The following is a 14,676-nucleotide window of genomic DNA, read 5'->3' as shown; positions in this document are numbered from 1 at the left end:
TCTTAGAGTAATGCATTGTAGCACGTATCGTGGACAGTGTTGCTTCATTGACAGGACCAAATTTTCATATATTTCAAGGTATGCACGTCGTTTGTCCGGGTGATGAGTTGCAGTTCGGGACAGCCTCCAGCCAGCCATAAACACGGCACTAACCCGTTGAAGCCAGTATGGCACACCGGGTTGGCAAAATGCCGATCCAAACGCCAAAAACAATGATCCATGTTCAGCTCACCACAGTTGACTCATCGGCACGAAGAAGATTGTGCCCATAGTGTTCCCATGGTGATGTACACATCACGCATTCAGCCACATATCGATTTTTGTTTAGCTGAAAAATGCATCGATAGTCTCTAAACTAAAAGATATCAATCGAGTTCCAAGACATTCAAGGTCATGAACATCTTTCAATGACCAAAACGCGCTGGTAAAAGACAGAATATGCAGTGCGTTTACGTTTGAGTATATCTCTTGATTTTGACCCGAGTTAGACTACTATCTAGAGCATGACGAAACCAACTCCACTGAGCGCCTCGTCCAGCCGGTTCTTCTTGTCAACGCCTCCAGCTATGGGGTTGGCACGGTAGTTGAACAGGTAATAGTGCAGCTGGCCGTCTCCGGCACCGAACTTGAGCTCATCCAGAAAGAGGCCGTTGTCCATCAGAGATAGGGCGTTGAAGACGTCAAACTTGTTCTTTTTGCACAGCACCAGCGCGTCCTTCATCATGTCGGTGAGACGGGTCTTTAGCGCGCTCTTGTCCACTGAATCTCCCAGGCCAACCTCGGTGGCGTAGTAGAAGACGTAGCCCGCACGGACGACCTTGTGCTTCGACTCGCGCAGGACGGACGATTCCAGGCAGTAGAAGGAGAAGAAGTCGGTGATCTTCTTGTTCTCATCCTCGACGACGTACGACCACACGATCTGCTCCTCGAGCTGATCCTTGGCCTTCTTGTGCAAGAGCCAGTGGCGGATATCCTCCTTGTTCCAGTCAGGGGCAATCTCGTATCTGGACAGATACCTTATCAGCAAGTCGTGGACGGCGTCGACGTCGCTCTCCTGCATCTCCCGCAAGCCCTTCAACGAGGTCTTCTCAGGCACGTGATACTTGCGGACTTGGTACTGAGGCTTGGAACCAGCAGGCAGCGGGCTGAATCCGGTCTCGTACAGCTTCTGCCAGTCGATGGCACGGTGGTAGTACCGACATGTGCTCACCGGGGTGGGTAGCACAATGCCTCCAGTGTAGATAGCCTGCCAAACCGACTCCAAGTTGCATCGCCGGGTGACCTCCTTGATGAGGACGGGTGCCAGCCGCTTGGACCGAAGCTTCTTGTGGATGCACAGGAAGTTGACCTCGGAGGCGTGCAAGATGTTCTTGCGTAGGCGGATCTCGACGGGTACGGCTGAAATGAAGGCCACTAGCTTCTTCGATTGGGTAGCCCGCACGCCGACGTGCCACTGCTTCTTCCAGCCCGGAGGCATCATTGCCCTTTTTCGCAAGTTAGCATTTGGCGAGTGAGAGGAAAGGATAGCGGCGCTCACCATTGCAGTAAGCTGTAAGAGTAGTTGAAGCGGAACAAGGCCTCATCGTCCTCGACGTAGTGCCCCTGCAGCAGTTCACGGACCTCCTCGTTCTCCTTGGGGCTGGAAATGTCCACAGTGCACCACTCGAAGCCGGCGACTAGTGGTGAAGGTTCCTTGGGCACGTCCTCGACTTTCTGGATCTTGATCGGGCCGTCCTCGAACTTCTGCTCCTCGCCAAAGTTGGGCACGGGCTGCGTGGACCAGAACTTGTAGCTGCCCATGTCCTTGACGTTCTTGCCACTGGCTGCCAGGCCGGTCATGATCTCCTGCAGCTTGATGCGCTTGAGGGCGTCGGTGGCCGAGCTGAGGTCGTCGCTGCCGGTGGCCTTTGCGAGCTCGCCTGCCAGGGCCGGGTTGAGTTCGAGCAGCTGGGAGACCTGGTCGGGGGTGAGGCCGTCGATGGCCTTGTGCAGCTTGGCCTCTTGGTCGGTCTGCGACGACTTGCCGGTCAGAGCCTCCTTGAGCTTCTTCTTCTTGGACTTCTTCTTCTTGGCGCCCGTGGACGCCGCGGCGGGGTCTGCGGCGGGGTCGTCTGCCTCTGCCTCTGCCTCTGCCTCATCGTCGGACTCAACAGCAGGCGCCTTGCCCTTGCCCTTGTCCTTGGGGGCCTCGTCGGCTTCGGCGAGCTTGGGGTCGACGGGTTTCGATTCTTCGGCCATGGTTCGTGAGGCGTCGCAGGGTCAATGGGGAGAATGTGCGAGGCGGCCAAGCTGTGTTGGTGAACGTGGGGTTCGCTGTCGTCGCCGACAGTGACGATGATCTGGCCCGAGCTCCGTGGTTTTATGTACGTGTCCAGGTGTATTGACTTAGTAAAGAAATAAAATGGTGGGGTAGCTCATCAGGCGACATGTGGCGCGTGGTGGGGTTTTGCAGATTGTATCTAAGAAACACCAGAGATTGCAGAAACTGTGTACAACGTCGCCTGCAGGTAATAAAGGTGCATTCCTTTTTTTTATATTAACTGCGTCACTATACTATTTTTCGGTATGCTAGGCCTACTAGGTTGCATGTTTTCGGAAGCGCAGGAATACAACGGAGTATGAACACAACGAATATTCACTAAGCTAGTGTATACTGGACACTGTGCATGTTAAGCTGTTCAGAGTCGCTGTTCAGAGTCGTACAAGGCTTGGTCCTCCCAAGCCGCGGACGAAATATGTGTGTGTTGGTTGCAGTGCCCTCCCACCCAAACAACTGCCGCCACCGGGGCTATAACATGTGCATCCTGTTATACTGGAATCTGGCAGCCCTTGTGCGGATCGGCCAACCCAAACCTGTAGTGCCCATCCGCTAGTCACTCCATCCCTACAAGTTGACATCCATCTACACACATCTCCCATCCTTATGCCAATCCGTCTTGGCTGGCATTCTCTACGCCAGCATTGCCAAGATGGCATCAGGCATACATCAACTTGGCACAAAGTAAGGAACGGCAGTGCAAGCCCAAACCTTCAACCGACTGCGCAAGCTTCGGGTTGGTTTCAAGCTTGAGATGCTAGCTGCGCACGTGGGCAGGAGCCGCGCCACCTTCGCCTCTGTTCCCAGCGCGTTAACATCTTGCGATGTCCAAGATACGGAAGAGAACTGCCTAAAGTATATATATATCTCTTCTTTTTACGTGGTACAGGACTCACCAAAGAGCCATTCGGGCGGACGTTTACCTCTTCAACGCAAGCTCGTCAGCGCACCCGGGTCTCGTGTCCCGCCTACGCGGGAACCCAAGGAACAGCCCGACGGTATATCTCGTGCGATATAACTACACGGCCACCCAACAGGAGATGTCAGACAGGGGGGCATCGTCTTGTGTCGGGCGATTTCTGCTTCATGGAACCAGTCCCAGCTCCTCAGGGCCGCCTTCTATTCGGAGACTTGTCACGCCAGCGGCCGTTAGCCCTGCTCCCAGCGTTTCGAACAGGTACCGTGGTCCATGCCCGTTGGGATGGGAGACCCCGGGCGCTACGGGATGCCCAGCGCCCGAGATTCGCGAACACCCTTTTTATCGCCATGCCCTGGCTCGTCCCTCAGCCTTGGGCCGTTTGCGGGTTGATCACACTTTCGTGACCTGGCCCGCCTGGAGAGTGTGGAGCTGAAGGCCTCTCATCTGGGCTAGCGCCTGCCATGTTCGAGAAGTCCTTGCTGCAGACGACGCGGGTTGGCCGATGGGATGGGGCCTATCTCACCCAAGTGGGTTATCATCATCCACTACCGTATCGGGACTTTCTCTGTGTCTACACGGGGATTTCGTCAACGAGCATGCATAGGCCATTCACAGTTGCGATTTCCCCTGCGTGGAACGCAATCGGGATGCAACCCCGATCTGTCATGAGATGAGATGCAGAGTAGCATTCCGCGTCCGACAGGCATTCTGATGATCTCTGGGATCCCGCTTGCAACTGCCGTAGAGTCGCGGACGACCCTGCAGTACATCAACCCACCCTTGAAGTAGAAGCCCTTGACCAGAAGCGTCAACATGTCCGGCGGCCCACTCTTATCACCACAACGCCACCGACATGGGTTGTATCTTCAGCCATGGCGATCCCAGTTCAGCTCTGAATCAAAAGCCTGCAGGTCTGTCTCAGTTTGTTCTGGAAACCTTCTCTTACTTGATGGCCCGTCTGCTCGCTGTTGGTTGCTTGCGTTGTTCGTTGGCCTGGTACGGCATGCCCCAAACCGAGTAAGACGATGTCCACCATTGCTGGTGAGAATGTCGATGACATTGGGCCCCAGATCAACGGCGTCAGCTGGGCTTTAACTGGCGTGGCCGGCGTCTTCCTCGGGACTCGAATCTATATCAGATTGACCGCCGGCCGTCGCAGCTTGTGGTGGGATGACTACTTCCTCCTAGCATCTTGGGTAAGCAGAATGTAATCTGTTTTGTGTCATGACTATGTATTAATTATGATGCTGTACAGTTGTTCTTGGTCGTGGATGCTTCGCTCTCGACCTATGGCGTACATCTGGGGTTCGGAAAACACCAGGAGGTTGTTCCTATGGAAACTGTCTTCGACCTAGTTCTGATAGCGAGCGTATCGACCGTCTTCACGCTACTCGCCGCAGCATGGTCCAAGACCTCATTCGCGATCACGCTACTACAACTCACCCGTGGCCCAGCGAAGGCGGGCGTCTGGGCAATCATCATATCCATGAACCTGATGTTCATTGTCAATGCCATCCTTCCCTTTGCCCAATGTGTGCCAACTCAGAAAGTCTGGAGGTATTATATTGAGGGAACATGTTGGAATGGACACATCACCCTCGTCTACAGTATCGTTACGGCTGCCTATTCGGCGACCATGGATTGGATATTGGCCATCATGGCATGGGCAATCATATGGAGATTGAATATGAAGCTGAAAGAGAAGGTTGGAGTGGCTATCTGTATGAGCCTCGGCATCGTGTAAGTTACCCGACTATACTGTCTCCCTCCCCCCTTTATCCTTTCTCGCCCTACCCCTTATTCTCCCAACTCGGACCCATCCTGAACTCCCCCATCAACAGCGCCGGCGCAACATCGATACTCCGCTGCATCAAGATCAAACTGGTCGAGGAAGACGACTTCACGTACCGGTCGGGTGAGCTGGCCATCTGGACCGTGGCCGAGATCGCCACGACCATCATGGCGGCCTCGATCCCGGTACTGCGCGTGCACGTGCGCAAGATCGTCACCGTCCACGCCGACGTCGCCGCCACCACGAGCAACCATCCCGGGAACGACACCTACAACAACCCGTACCACCGGTCCGCGGCCGACGGCACCTTCCTGCGCAACCTGCGCATCGCGTCCAAGGGCAGCGAGCACCGCACCGTCATCACCAGCGGGCACCGCAGCTCGACGGGGGCGCGGTCGGGCTACTCTGGCGGTGGGGGCAGCAGGAGGGGCCGGCTGAGCCGGGACAGGCGGCGGACGAGGCGGGCGACGGGGAGCCTCGCCGGGGGGCTCGGGCCCGAGACCACGGGCCGCATCGTCAAGGTCGACACGGTCGTCGTCGACTACGGCGAGCGGCGCAGCTCGGACGAGGACACCAGCACGCTCGTGGGCGACCGGGCGTCGTCGACGCTGCGGCGCGCCAGCATCGAGCTCGAGGACATGCCGGACCTGCCCATGTACGGGGCGCTTGGGGACCTCAAGTGATGCTGCGAAACTTTGGCAGATACAATAAAATGGGGCATTCACTGGTCTTTGCTACAGCAGCTGCAGCAGCACCATGTTTATCTTAAAGACATCTGCTGTATCTTTCATGGGGCTCGGCGTTTGGGGGAAAACATGGGCGGCGGCACACTCTCCGTTTTGGAAAAGAAGATGATACCACGTAGAGAACAAACAGGCGAGTTTGCCTTGATTGAAACATGATTACTTCCATCATTGACATCTCGGTGTGACCTTCAAGATATCTCGTTAGCAATCGAGGTTGACCGACCAAAAAGTCGGGGAGTGCAGCTTCCGAACACTACATGAAAACAGATAGTAGTAAGGCACCCACTGCAAAGCACACGAGTTGTAGGACACGTCTCAATTACAAGTAAGGTTTGGCCTATCCGTGTAAGTTAATCACAATGAATTCACCTGTCACCATTTTGCAGTAATACAGCACAGCCATGTTATCATGGTCAAGAATGTAGTTATATTCCTGCCCTTCCCCGTCTCCATGGTATTGGTATATATCTGTGAAAACTCCAGACCCTCGAAAAAAGAAGTGAAGACAGTGCCACCAGTAGCCTGGGGCGAATCCTTCCTTTGAACCACCAACCGACGCCGTGAGATTTTTCATTTTACACAGGGTGCATCCTCCCAAATCTACCTACAAACAAGCGTTGAGCTCAACTTTGGCCCTTCGCCTTCGTTGACCGCTGCCTCTAGCTAACGGTGGCGATAAAATTCTGGTACTGCTCATCCTCGCCAAGTACTTTGCCGCCCGGCTGAAGTGATGGCAGTTTTGCAGGAGCAGCCTTGGTAGTCCACAACACGCCTTGTTGAGGTTGAGGCTGAGGTTGGGGCTGCTGCTGCCCATCGACCTTCGGTGTTCCGACGCGATCTTCTGTTTGGTCCTCCTTGTCTGGCCGCGGCAGACGCATGGCCAGTAGGATATACTCAGCTCGCGTCATATTGTCCATGACATCGTCCATGTAGCGTCTCACCTCGTCCTGGGGAGCAACCACTCGGGCCAGCTGCTCCAGGTACTTGCCTGACGGCGAAGTGATTCGAATCGTCATGGGCTGATAGTAGTCCAAGGCGGGATCGCCGCCGTACTCCGACTTACTCCCCTTCCTGACGATAAGAAATGATACGAGAACCTGAGAAGCGCCCGGCTGGTACTCCAGGATACTGTATTTCGGGAACAGATATCTGTCGCCTGTTCCGCCCGAGAACTCGAGCACAATAGCAGAGTACTCAGTCTTGAAACTGGGTGGGGGCCCCTTGGAGCGCAAGGCTTGCTGGGAAGTCGGTGTGGCCACGGGCGATTGGGAAATCGAAGGTTTTCTCGCGACCGCTCCATTGACTTGGCCCTGGCCTGGGTTGGATAAAGGCGTTTGAGGAGTCTTAGAACCTGGCTTGGGCAGCTGATCTTTCAGTTTGTCCAGGATGCCCTTCAAGTCCGTGGCATCGGAGAACTTGGTTTTGTTCTCGGCAACTCGGCGTACCATGTTCCTTGTTGTGTGGTCATCCAATGCTCGCTTGACCAGCAAGATGACCAGCGCATCAGAACCAGGTGGCTGCCTCAGATCCGAACCTTTCTGGTTTGGGTTCGAGGACAGCACAATGTCCAAAATAGCTCGCACTTCGTCGGCAAAATACTTGACGGTGCGTCCGTCGACAAGAAGTCTGTCAGCGGATGGGCCTTGTTGACCTCCCTTCTTTCTGTACTCGGCAGTGATCTGATCGATGATCTTCTGGAAGTGCGATAGTTCATGCGGCGCTGCATCGCCCACAGCTACACGCTTCATCAGATCTCGTAGATGGGGATCCTCCGATGCCTTTTCGGCCAATGTGACAATGATAGGGTCGGCACCCGAAGGTGCTGGCGCTGCAGGTTTCGAACTCGGCGTTGCTGGTTTCGGAGGTCCAGGGGCAGCCAACGGACCTCCCGTCGTCGGACTGGCGCTCGGAGCCTGTGGTGGCCGTGCTACGCCAGGTTGAGCTGGCGCACTAATCGGAGAAGCCAAAGGCTGTGTTGGCACTCCATGGGGAGCAGGTGACCTCATCGGCGGCTGCAGTGCAGGTGGGGGCTGCGGCGCTCCTGGAGGTGCCAGTACCGATCCTGGTGGCGCTGCGTAGGCAGAAACCACCGGCAGATGGCTGGGACTTGGAGCAGTGGTTGCCGGCGTTGCCCTCTGCGGTTCAGGCTGCTGCATCTGAGCCATCGGCTGGGGTTGTGATGGAGTTGGTGGTCGGGCCAGCACCGGGGCGGGCGCAGACGCACCAGCCTGGGTCGGCGGCTGTGAAGGAGCTCGCTGGGAAGGTGATGCCGGTACGGTCGGTTGTGGTGGAGCCTGGGAGGGTGATGCGGGCACGGCCGAGGGCGTCGAGGGCGTGGTGGGAACAGGTGTGGGTGGCTTCGGGGGAGGGGGCATGACGCCGTTCGGAGGGCCATACTGCATGACGGGGCGGAAGGCCGAGTTTGTGGTGGGCACAGGAGGTTTGGAGTTGTCCTTGACGCCAAACATGGTGGCCTCCAGCACATGCGGCTCAATGCTGATGATTATGCTGCCAATCTTCTGCATGCTGTCCTTTGGGGGGTTGTTGGGCTCCTCCTTGACCACACCCTTTCGCTTGACGGGCTTCGTCCAGTACTTCTCGAATATGCCTTCGTTGATCCATTTCTGCCGCGACCGGGTGAGGGACTCGACGAGAACTCCACTGAGGAGGATGTTAGCACACGATGTGCCGAGCGGCGGCCAGCTCTCGAAGCCTTTGGGGGCGCGTGGCAAGCTTACCTCTCTTGAATGGACTGGTATTCCTTGCTGGACAAGTCGTCCGGTTGGGCGTTCTCGACGGTAGGCAAGGGGTTTCCAGGCTGTACCGACTTGGGCAATTGGGGCTCCTCGACGACGGGTTCGGGGGCGGGTGTGGGCGTCGGCGCTGGAGCGGGCGTCAAGGACCTCTCAGGCGGCGTCGAGGTGCGCTTCTTGGCGACATGCTCGACCCTGCTGGCGGCGCCGCGAGGAGGGTTCTTGCGCTTCCTCTCCGAAGTCATGGTCGGGGCGACAGAGCGGGCACAGGAGCGTAGATGCAGTCTCACAGGGGCGCGAGGTTGGATGCGTGTGGCGTGCAGAAGGTGGTGGTCCGCGTCGGCCCAGTCATGGGAGTGCTGTCGCGGTTACGAGTCCGACAGAGGTGCTATGTCACACATGTGTAAGCATATTGCGGCAGAAGCCGGCAATCACTGGCATCTGAAGGTCATGAAAGAGCGGTTGCAATGCCGAAGAGCTCGACAGAACCACAGCCGGGGGTTTGGCTGGATGGAGGGGGAGGGACAGATGAACGAGAGTATGGATATGAGACTGGGTATGAGGGATTGGCGAGGCGGGAATGTGTTTGATGCCAGCCAGCCAGCCAGCCCAGAGCCTCAAAGCCAGACCCGACGGGGGCAGGATGGGCAGACGGCCACACGGGAATCGGGGATGGGTGGCCCCAAGCACGGCCAAGGGCCAGAGGGCGGGTTGGCGGGCGTTGGGATGCCGCCTCCCATTGGCTGGGCCAGCCACCGAGCGCGCCGCCCATTGGCCCGCCACGACGTCTAGAGCCTGGGGTGGGGTGGGGGAGCCCTGGGAGAGAAAGAGAGAGGTTGTCGTTCCACTGGGGATTGGAACCCTGGGGAGCTTTGCACGCTTCTAGGTATTCCTTGCATGCATTCCATGACTGTCCGCACCGCGTCGTGCTACCATCCACACAGGCACACAACCTGCAGTCGGTCGATGCCACGGCCAGCAATTGATGGATCTCAGTCCCTCCTTGCTCCCCTCCCCCGGGGCCCCATTGTGATTGATGGCGCCTGCATCTGCATACAAGTGACCCGTGCATCAGATTCGGCGCTGCATGATCCCATGTGCACGATTCGATGATACTACCTACCTACAGTACTACATATTGTACATGGCTGCAAGACGCGTGCCCAGCCAGCCACCAATACCTATGCGCTGCCGTGTCCGGGTTTTCAATAGCCATTACCTTGGTCTAGGTATCGAATACTATCATATATCCTTGGTATACCACGTCTCCAAATCATCAAATCATGTTCCGTACCTGTTTCAACATCTCAAGAGCAAATGCAGACAAATGTAGGACGGCACTCGAGGACAGAGAACGTGGGCGTCCAAATCAGGAAATATTGCTCGATGAGGCTGAGTCCTCGCCCCGTCGAGGATTGCGCATCCTAGGTCGACTGCAAGCGCACTGGCCTTGCCGCCCATGCTGGCCGTCGCTAATGGCTAACTAATGGGTGTACTATGTATCTCTCTAGCAGAGACGGCGCACAGCTGCACGCCTAACCCGGCCTACTTGGCCGTCGTGGCTGTTAGTGCGGGGACAACCCACCCGGGCATTGGTACTCCTCCACAACGTCCCAATCCGATCCAGGCTACTGCCAACCTCATGCGGACCTGTCCAATATACCTAACTTACTGAATGCCTGCTTCGTCACCATCACCATCAGTAGACCCTGCCGTCCTTCGCCGCCACAAGGCAACCGCCCCTGTGTTCTGTAGAGTCCACCGTCTTTGTACAATAGACCTGTATTCTAGGAGTTGAGAAATGTTTCGCGCATAGAACCCTACTCTAACCTAGTTACCTCACAACACTCTGGTTCGTTCGTCATCCATCATGACACTCCCCACCTGCATGCGCTATGCAGTGGACTTGTTCCGCCAGGCTGATACCGCATCCAGTGCAATGGCACCTGCATCCCATCCTCCCCGCTGGGCCATCCCGCTGGTAGCCGGTCTTGCCGCCCCGATCGGCCTGTACATGACCTTCATCTTTCTCGGAGCCTTCCCCTTCTTCCAGAGACAGTAGGTCCCGTCTTCTCCCACAAACCCACTGTTTGGTACTTGCGCGCGCACGCTAAAGCCTCTCTCCAGTTTCTTGTATGCCCATAAGATCAACACCCTATTCTGGCATGATGTCAACAAGCCCGAGTATTGGGGCTTTGCCAGTAAGACGGTCCTCCACTACCCTGGACACTCGCGCCACAAGATCTAATCGTTGTTGCGGGCAGGAAACCAAGTCACCCCATTTTCGCTGGACACAGCTGACGGCGAGAGTCTTTTCGCTTGGCATATACTGCCGTTGCCCACCTACTTGCGCAACGAGGACAAGCTCCAGGCAGCACCGGCAGGCTTCTCCAAGGACTTCGCTGCCACCGAGTCGTTCAAAATACTGCACGATGATCCCAAGGCACGTCTAGTTATCTGCTGTAAGTATTGAGCCAAGTCCGTGGTATGACTATCGACTGACCGGCTGCAGTTCACGGGGTATGTTTGGGGCAATACGATGAAACTTGACTCCCCATGACTGATAGAGGAACAGAATGCCGGCCACGTGGCTCAGGGGTTTCGTCCGGGCAGCTACCATACTCTCACAGACACTTCAACATACCATGTCTTAGCTATCGATTATCGCGGCTTCGGCAAGTCTACGGGCGCTCCTAATGAAGCAGGACTCATCAACGACGGTACCGCCGCGGTGGACTGGGCTATAAATGTTGCCAAGGTCCCTCCGAGCCGCATTGTCATCATGGGCCAGAGCTTGGGCACAGCTGTCACGAGTGCCGTCGCAGAGCATTACGCCATGCAAGGCATCGAGTTCGCCGGCGTCATACTCGTTGCCGGCTTCTCCAATCTCCCCACTCTGCTCAGCCGCTACACCGCGGGTGGTGTCATCCCGGTGCTCTCGCCCATGCGCTCGATACCACCTCTGCTTCGATTTGTCCAGAGCTTCATCGTTGACAAGTGGAGGTCTTCGGACAGGCTCTCCACCGTCGTTGGCCTTACTCGCACCAGGCTTCGTCTGTCTCTGATACATGCCAAAAACGACATGGAAATCCCATACTCGGAGACTGACACCCTGTTCCGGTCTGCCGCTTCCTCTTTGATCGGCTCTGAACTGGACGACGAGGATTTTGCCGAGTGGAAGAAACAAAACACCGTACTGCGGGAGGATGGCACCTTTGTGGCTGAGGTCAAAGGGGACCACGATGTCATTATCAGAGAAGAACTCGTTCCCTATGGCGGTATGTTCCCCCCGTCCCCAGACAACTCCTTCGTTCTGACAATCCCAGGTCACAACGATGTCATGCTATCGTCCCCAGTGGCACTGGCTGTCATGAGGTCGTTTGGCCTTCATTCTGAGGATGCACCTTAGAGTGAACATTGCTCGGTGACACAGCAAAGGCTGGGTCATAACTTGGAGAGTCACATCGACCATGGACGTAGAGTTGCATCATATCAATTCCATAGACTGTATATAGACTTTTCATTGTCATACCCTACCATGACATGCCATTGGGCTCAGTCACCCGTCATAGTGTGAGCAGACCGCCTCTCATCAGGTAGGACTCAATGTGGTCGTAATCTTATACGTATGGCAACTTCCGGGTCCTAAAAGCTAGGTAAAGAGTTGGATCACTGCATACACGATATAATCGCAGCGAAAATGCACATTTGCGGTCCGTCATAAAGCCCTACGCCTGGTGAAGCAAAGCCAGAATGTAAGGAAACGATCTGGTAGGCCTTACCCCACTAGATATAGTATATAAACAATATAACGGAAACTACCACATAGATAGAGTCTTGGTTTTTTTTTATGGGGGTTGTATCAAAATCATCAATTAACCGTGTCTTTCAACGCCCTTTATCAAAGCAACGTCACCAACGAAACATACGACAAGTTACTGTCTGAAGCCATAGTGTACTGCTATAAGGAGAGTACCGCTTGCCCCAAACCTCGCAACCACACCGGACTTTCTTGTCTCATACGTTCCAAAGGAAAAGCAATTTCAAGGTTAACTAAATTGCGCCCCACTGGCTTGAAGTCAGAACAGATCGAACATATTACACCTACATATGTAGGGTTAGGGTAATAGAGCAAATGCCACTTGGTACTGCTGGGTTCATGTTTGCTGGAAGTAACATGCTATCCATTACTTCATAGACATATAATTTTCTTATTATACCGCTAATGAGGTAGCAGATAACTTTGGGGTTCAATAAGTCCGGATACATTGAGTTTACCTTCACAGCCGGAAGACGCAGCCTTCTTGACTCTGGAGGCGCAATATTAGCAAATAGGGGTACATGACTTCCGCCGTTATGCACGTGAGCTTTGCGTCAAATGCCCATTCCGGTGCTGAGAGGTAAGCAGTCATCAGCCCTCTTTGTCACTCCATGCAGAGGGGGAAGCTAGCAATTTTGTGATGGTCAAAGTCCCAAGTCTATGAGCCACACAAATTCGCAGATACCCATGGCACGGCCTAGGTTATGCAAAGTGCTATTCCATTCAACAGTACTGTGTTGTCTATTAAATGCATGATATGGCGTTCTGTCCTAGTATAAGTGTTGATCCCGCCCTGCAGCGGATACTGCCGACGTCATTTCTAGAACACGATGAGACACCGAGCAGCCTTATTCGTGGTCTAAAAACCAGCAGCCAACATGTATAATAAGCCTTCGGATTTTTAGATCTGGAGGAGCCCTACCAGAAACCTGCTCTTTATTACACACTACGTTACTACTCCAATCATGCACAAGCACGTCATATGTTTCTGCATAGCTTTGGCAGCTGCTGCACGGGCAAGGAATCTGGGGAACCGCCAGGGCGCGACAGCCACACGGTATCTAGCGAAATTCGATGAATTCGTCCAATTTGGACCACCCCCGCCGACACCGACAATTGGAGCTTACAACGGACTTTTGTACCAGGGAATCAGTAAGATGCACCTCGTACGGCCTACAGAAGCTCAGCCAGAGCTCACCTGCCATACACATCAACCATTCTCCTCGCTTGGGGTATTTTCAGTTATTCGGAAGAAGCTTGACTGACATTCACACCCGTTACAGGCCTTAGTCAGGTCGGCCCTTTCCCAGGAAGCGTGGTAGTAGACAGCGTCCTCCCCCAAAGTCCCCCGAACGTGGGCGTCTAAACGTCCACGCAGAGGTACGGCCCGGCCCAGCTCGTTGGCTTCCTCCCGGAGACCAGACCCCGGTGGATCCACTTCCACTCCTTCTATTTCGGGTGCGTGGAATCGTGGTCCGAGCCGGGCGTGCCGCCTGACCCCGTCCCCTGCGCCGTCACGGTCTGGGGCCTCAGGCAGGGCCACTATGTCACCTCACAGTCGTTCCCCTACGTGCCCCATATCACGTACACCGGCGCTGGGGAAACGGCGCCTATGGTGCCCGCACAGCTGAGAAATGATTTCCGCCGGATCGACACGGTGATGTTCACCACCAACTATCCGCCCCAGTCGTCTGGCGGGACACGCATTGACAACCTGGAGTACACTCTCCGGCCACAGGTTGGCGCTGCAGAGGAGTAAGGGAACGGTTTGGTTTATTTGAATGTTGCCCCTATGTCAGACTGGTGGAGATCTGTATTGTATTCTTCAACTGTTTGGCACTTTGGAAGATCAATCCGATTTCTGTGTTTCCCGCTCTGTCTTGCGGCTGCTTAGACCCCGAAGCAACCTGGAGGGGCAGAAGCGATGACTTGGGCAAAGATTTCAGATATTAATTTGACAGATCATACTCTCCATGTTCTGTCACTATATTTGGTCGAGATGTTGCGGTTTAGCCTTTGACTTGGGAACATGTGCAGCACTGATTATACTTACACGGTCGGTCGTGAAATATAGGATAATTAAGCGAGTCTTTAGATTGATTGAAAAGAGGAGTATATCCAAGAGTTAGATGAAATGTTGTGAAACTAAACGGCGCAAGACCCTGTCTAATCTTTTTCGCTTTCTTCGCAATCGTATCGCACAGAACCTACACCCAGCAAGAGTCTTGAATTCAAAGGGGTCCTTATATCTGCTGGCTTCCACGCTGGAATCTTGCGACCTTTTGTGATAATTTGAAATATATTTTGTTTGGCTTGACTCCATGGCGGG

The 14,676-nt window shown here is 54.9% G+C and overlaps 5 protein-coding genes across 5 annotated transcripts; 3 read left to right on the top strand and 2 right to left on the bottom strand.

Annotated features, from left to right (window-relative positions):
* Nucleotides 1–496: 496 nt before the first annotated feature.
* On the bottom strand, nucleotides 497–2,238 carry JN550_006410 (uncharacterized protein; the record flags this gene model as incomplete). Its single annotated transcript, XM_049318146.1, has 2 exons — nucleotides 497–1,484; nucleotides 1,538–2,238. 2 exons carry the CDS (start codon nucleotides 2,236–2,238, stop codon nucleotides 497–499), a joined length of 1,689 nt encoding a protein of 562 aa, XP_049171629.1.
* Nucleotides 2,239–4,261: 2,023 nt separating this feature from the next.
* Nucleotides 4,262–5,711, top strand: JN550_006409 (uncharacterized protein; the record flags this gene model as incomplete). Its single annotated transcript, XM_049318145.1, has 4 exons — nucleotides 4,262–4,432; nucleotides 4,492–4,793; nucleotides 4,845–4,976; nucleotides 5,078–5,711. 4 exons carry the CDS (start codon nucleotides 4,262–4,264, stop codon nucleotides 5,709–5,711), a joined length of 1,239 nt encoding a protein of 412 aa, XP_049171628.1.
* Nucleotides 5,712–6,433: 722 nt separating this feature from the next.
* Nucleotides 6,434–8,772, bottom strand: JN550_006408 (uncharacterized protein; the record flags this gene model as incomplete). Its single annotated transcript, XM_049318144.1, has 2 exons — nucleotides 6,434–8,435; nucleotides 8,513–8,772. 2 exons carry the CDS (start codon nucleotides 8,770–8,772, stop codon nucleotides 6,434–6,436), a joined length of 2,262 nt encoding a protein of 753 aa, XP_049171627.1.
* Nucleotides 8,773–10,397: 1,625 nt separating this feature from the next.
* On the top strand, nucleotides 10,398–11,936 carry JN550_006407 (uncharacterized protein; the record flags this gene model as incomplete). Its single annotated transcript, XM_049318143.1, has 6 exons — nucleotides 10,398–10,585; nucleotides 10,655–10,728; nucleotides 10,792–10,989; nucleotides 11,040–11,047; nucleotides 11,103–11,805; nucleotides 11,854–11,936. The coding sequence occupies 6 exons, from the start codon at nucleotides 10,398–10,400 to the stop codon at nucleotides 11,934–11,936; spliced, it is 1,254 nt and encodes a 417-aa protein (XP_049171626.1).
* A 1,376-nt stretch (nucleotides 11,937–13,312) lies between these two features.
* On the top strand, nucleotides 13,313–14,106 carry JN550_006406 (uncharacterized protein; the record flags this gene model as incomplete). Its single annotated transcript, XM_049318141.1, has 3 exons — nucleotides 13,313–13,499; nucleotides 13,631–13,665; nucleotides 13,726–14,106. The coding sequence occupies 3 exons, from the start codon at nucleotides 13,313–13,315 to the stop codon at nucleotides 14,104–14,106; spliced, it is 603 nt and encodes a 200-aa protein (XP_049171625.1).
* Nucleotides 14,107–14,676: the final 570 nt, after the last annotated feature.

Source organism: Neoarthrinium moseri (genome assembly GCF_022829205.1).
Source record: "Neoarthrinium moseri strain CBS 164.80 chromosome Unknown scaffold22_Wmoseri_CBS_16480, whole genome shotgun sequence".
Taxonomy (NCBI): domain Eukaryota; kingdom Fungi; phylum Ascomycota; class Sordariomycetes; order Amphisphaeriales; family Apiosporaceae; genus Neoarthrinium; species Neoarthrinium moseri.
Note: the sequence above shows the minus strand (reverse complement) of the source record. Positions and strands in the feature narration are given on the sequence as shown.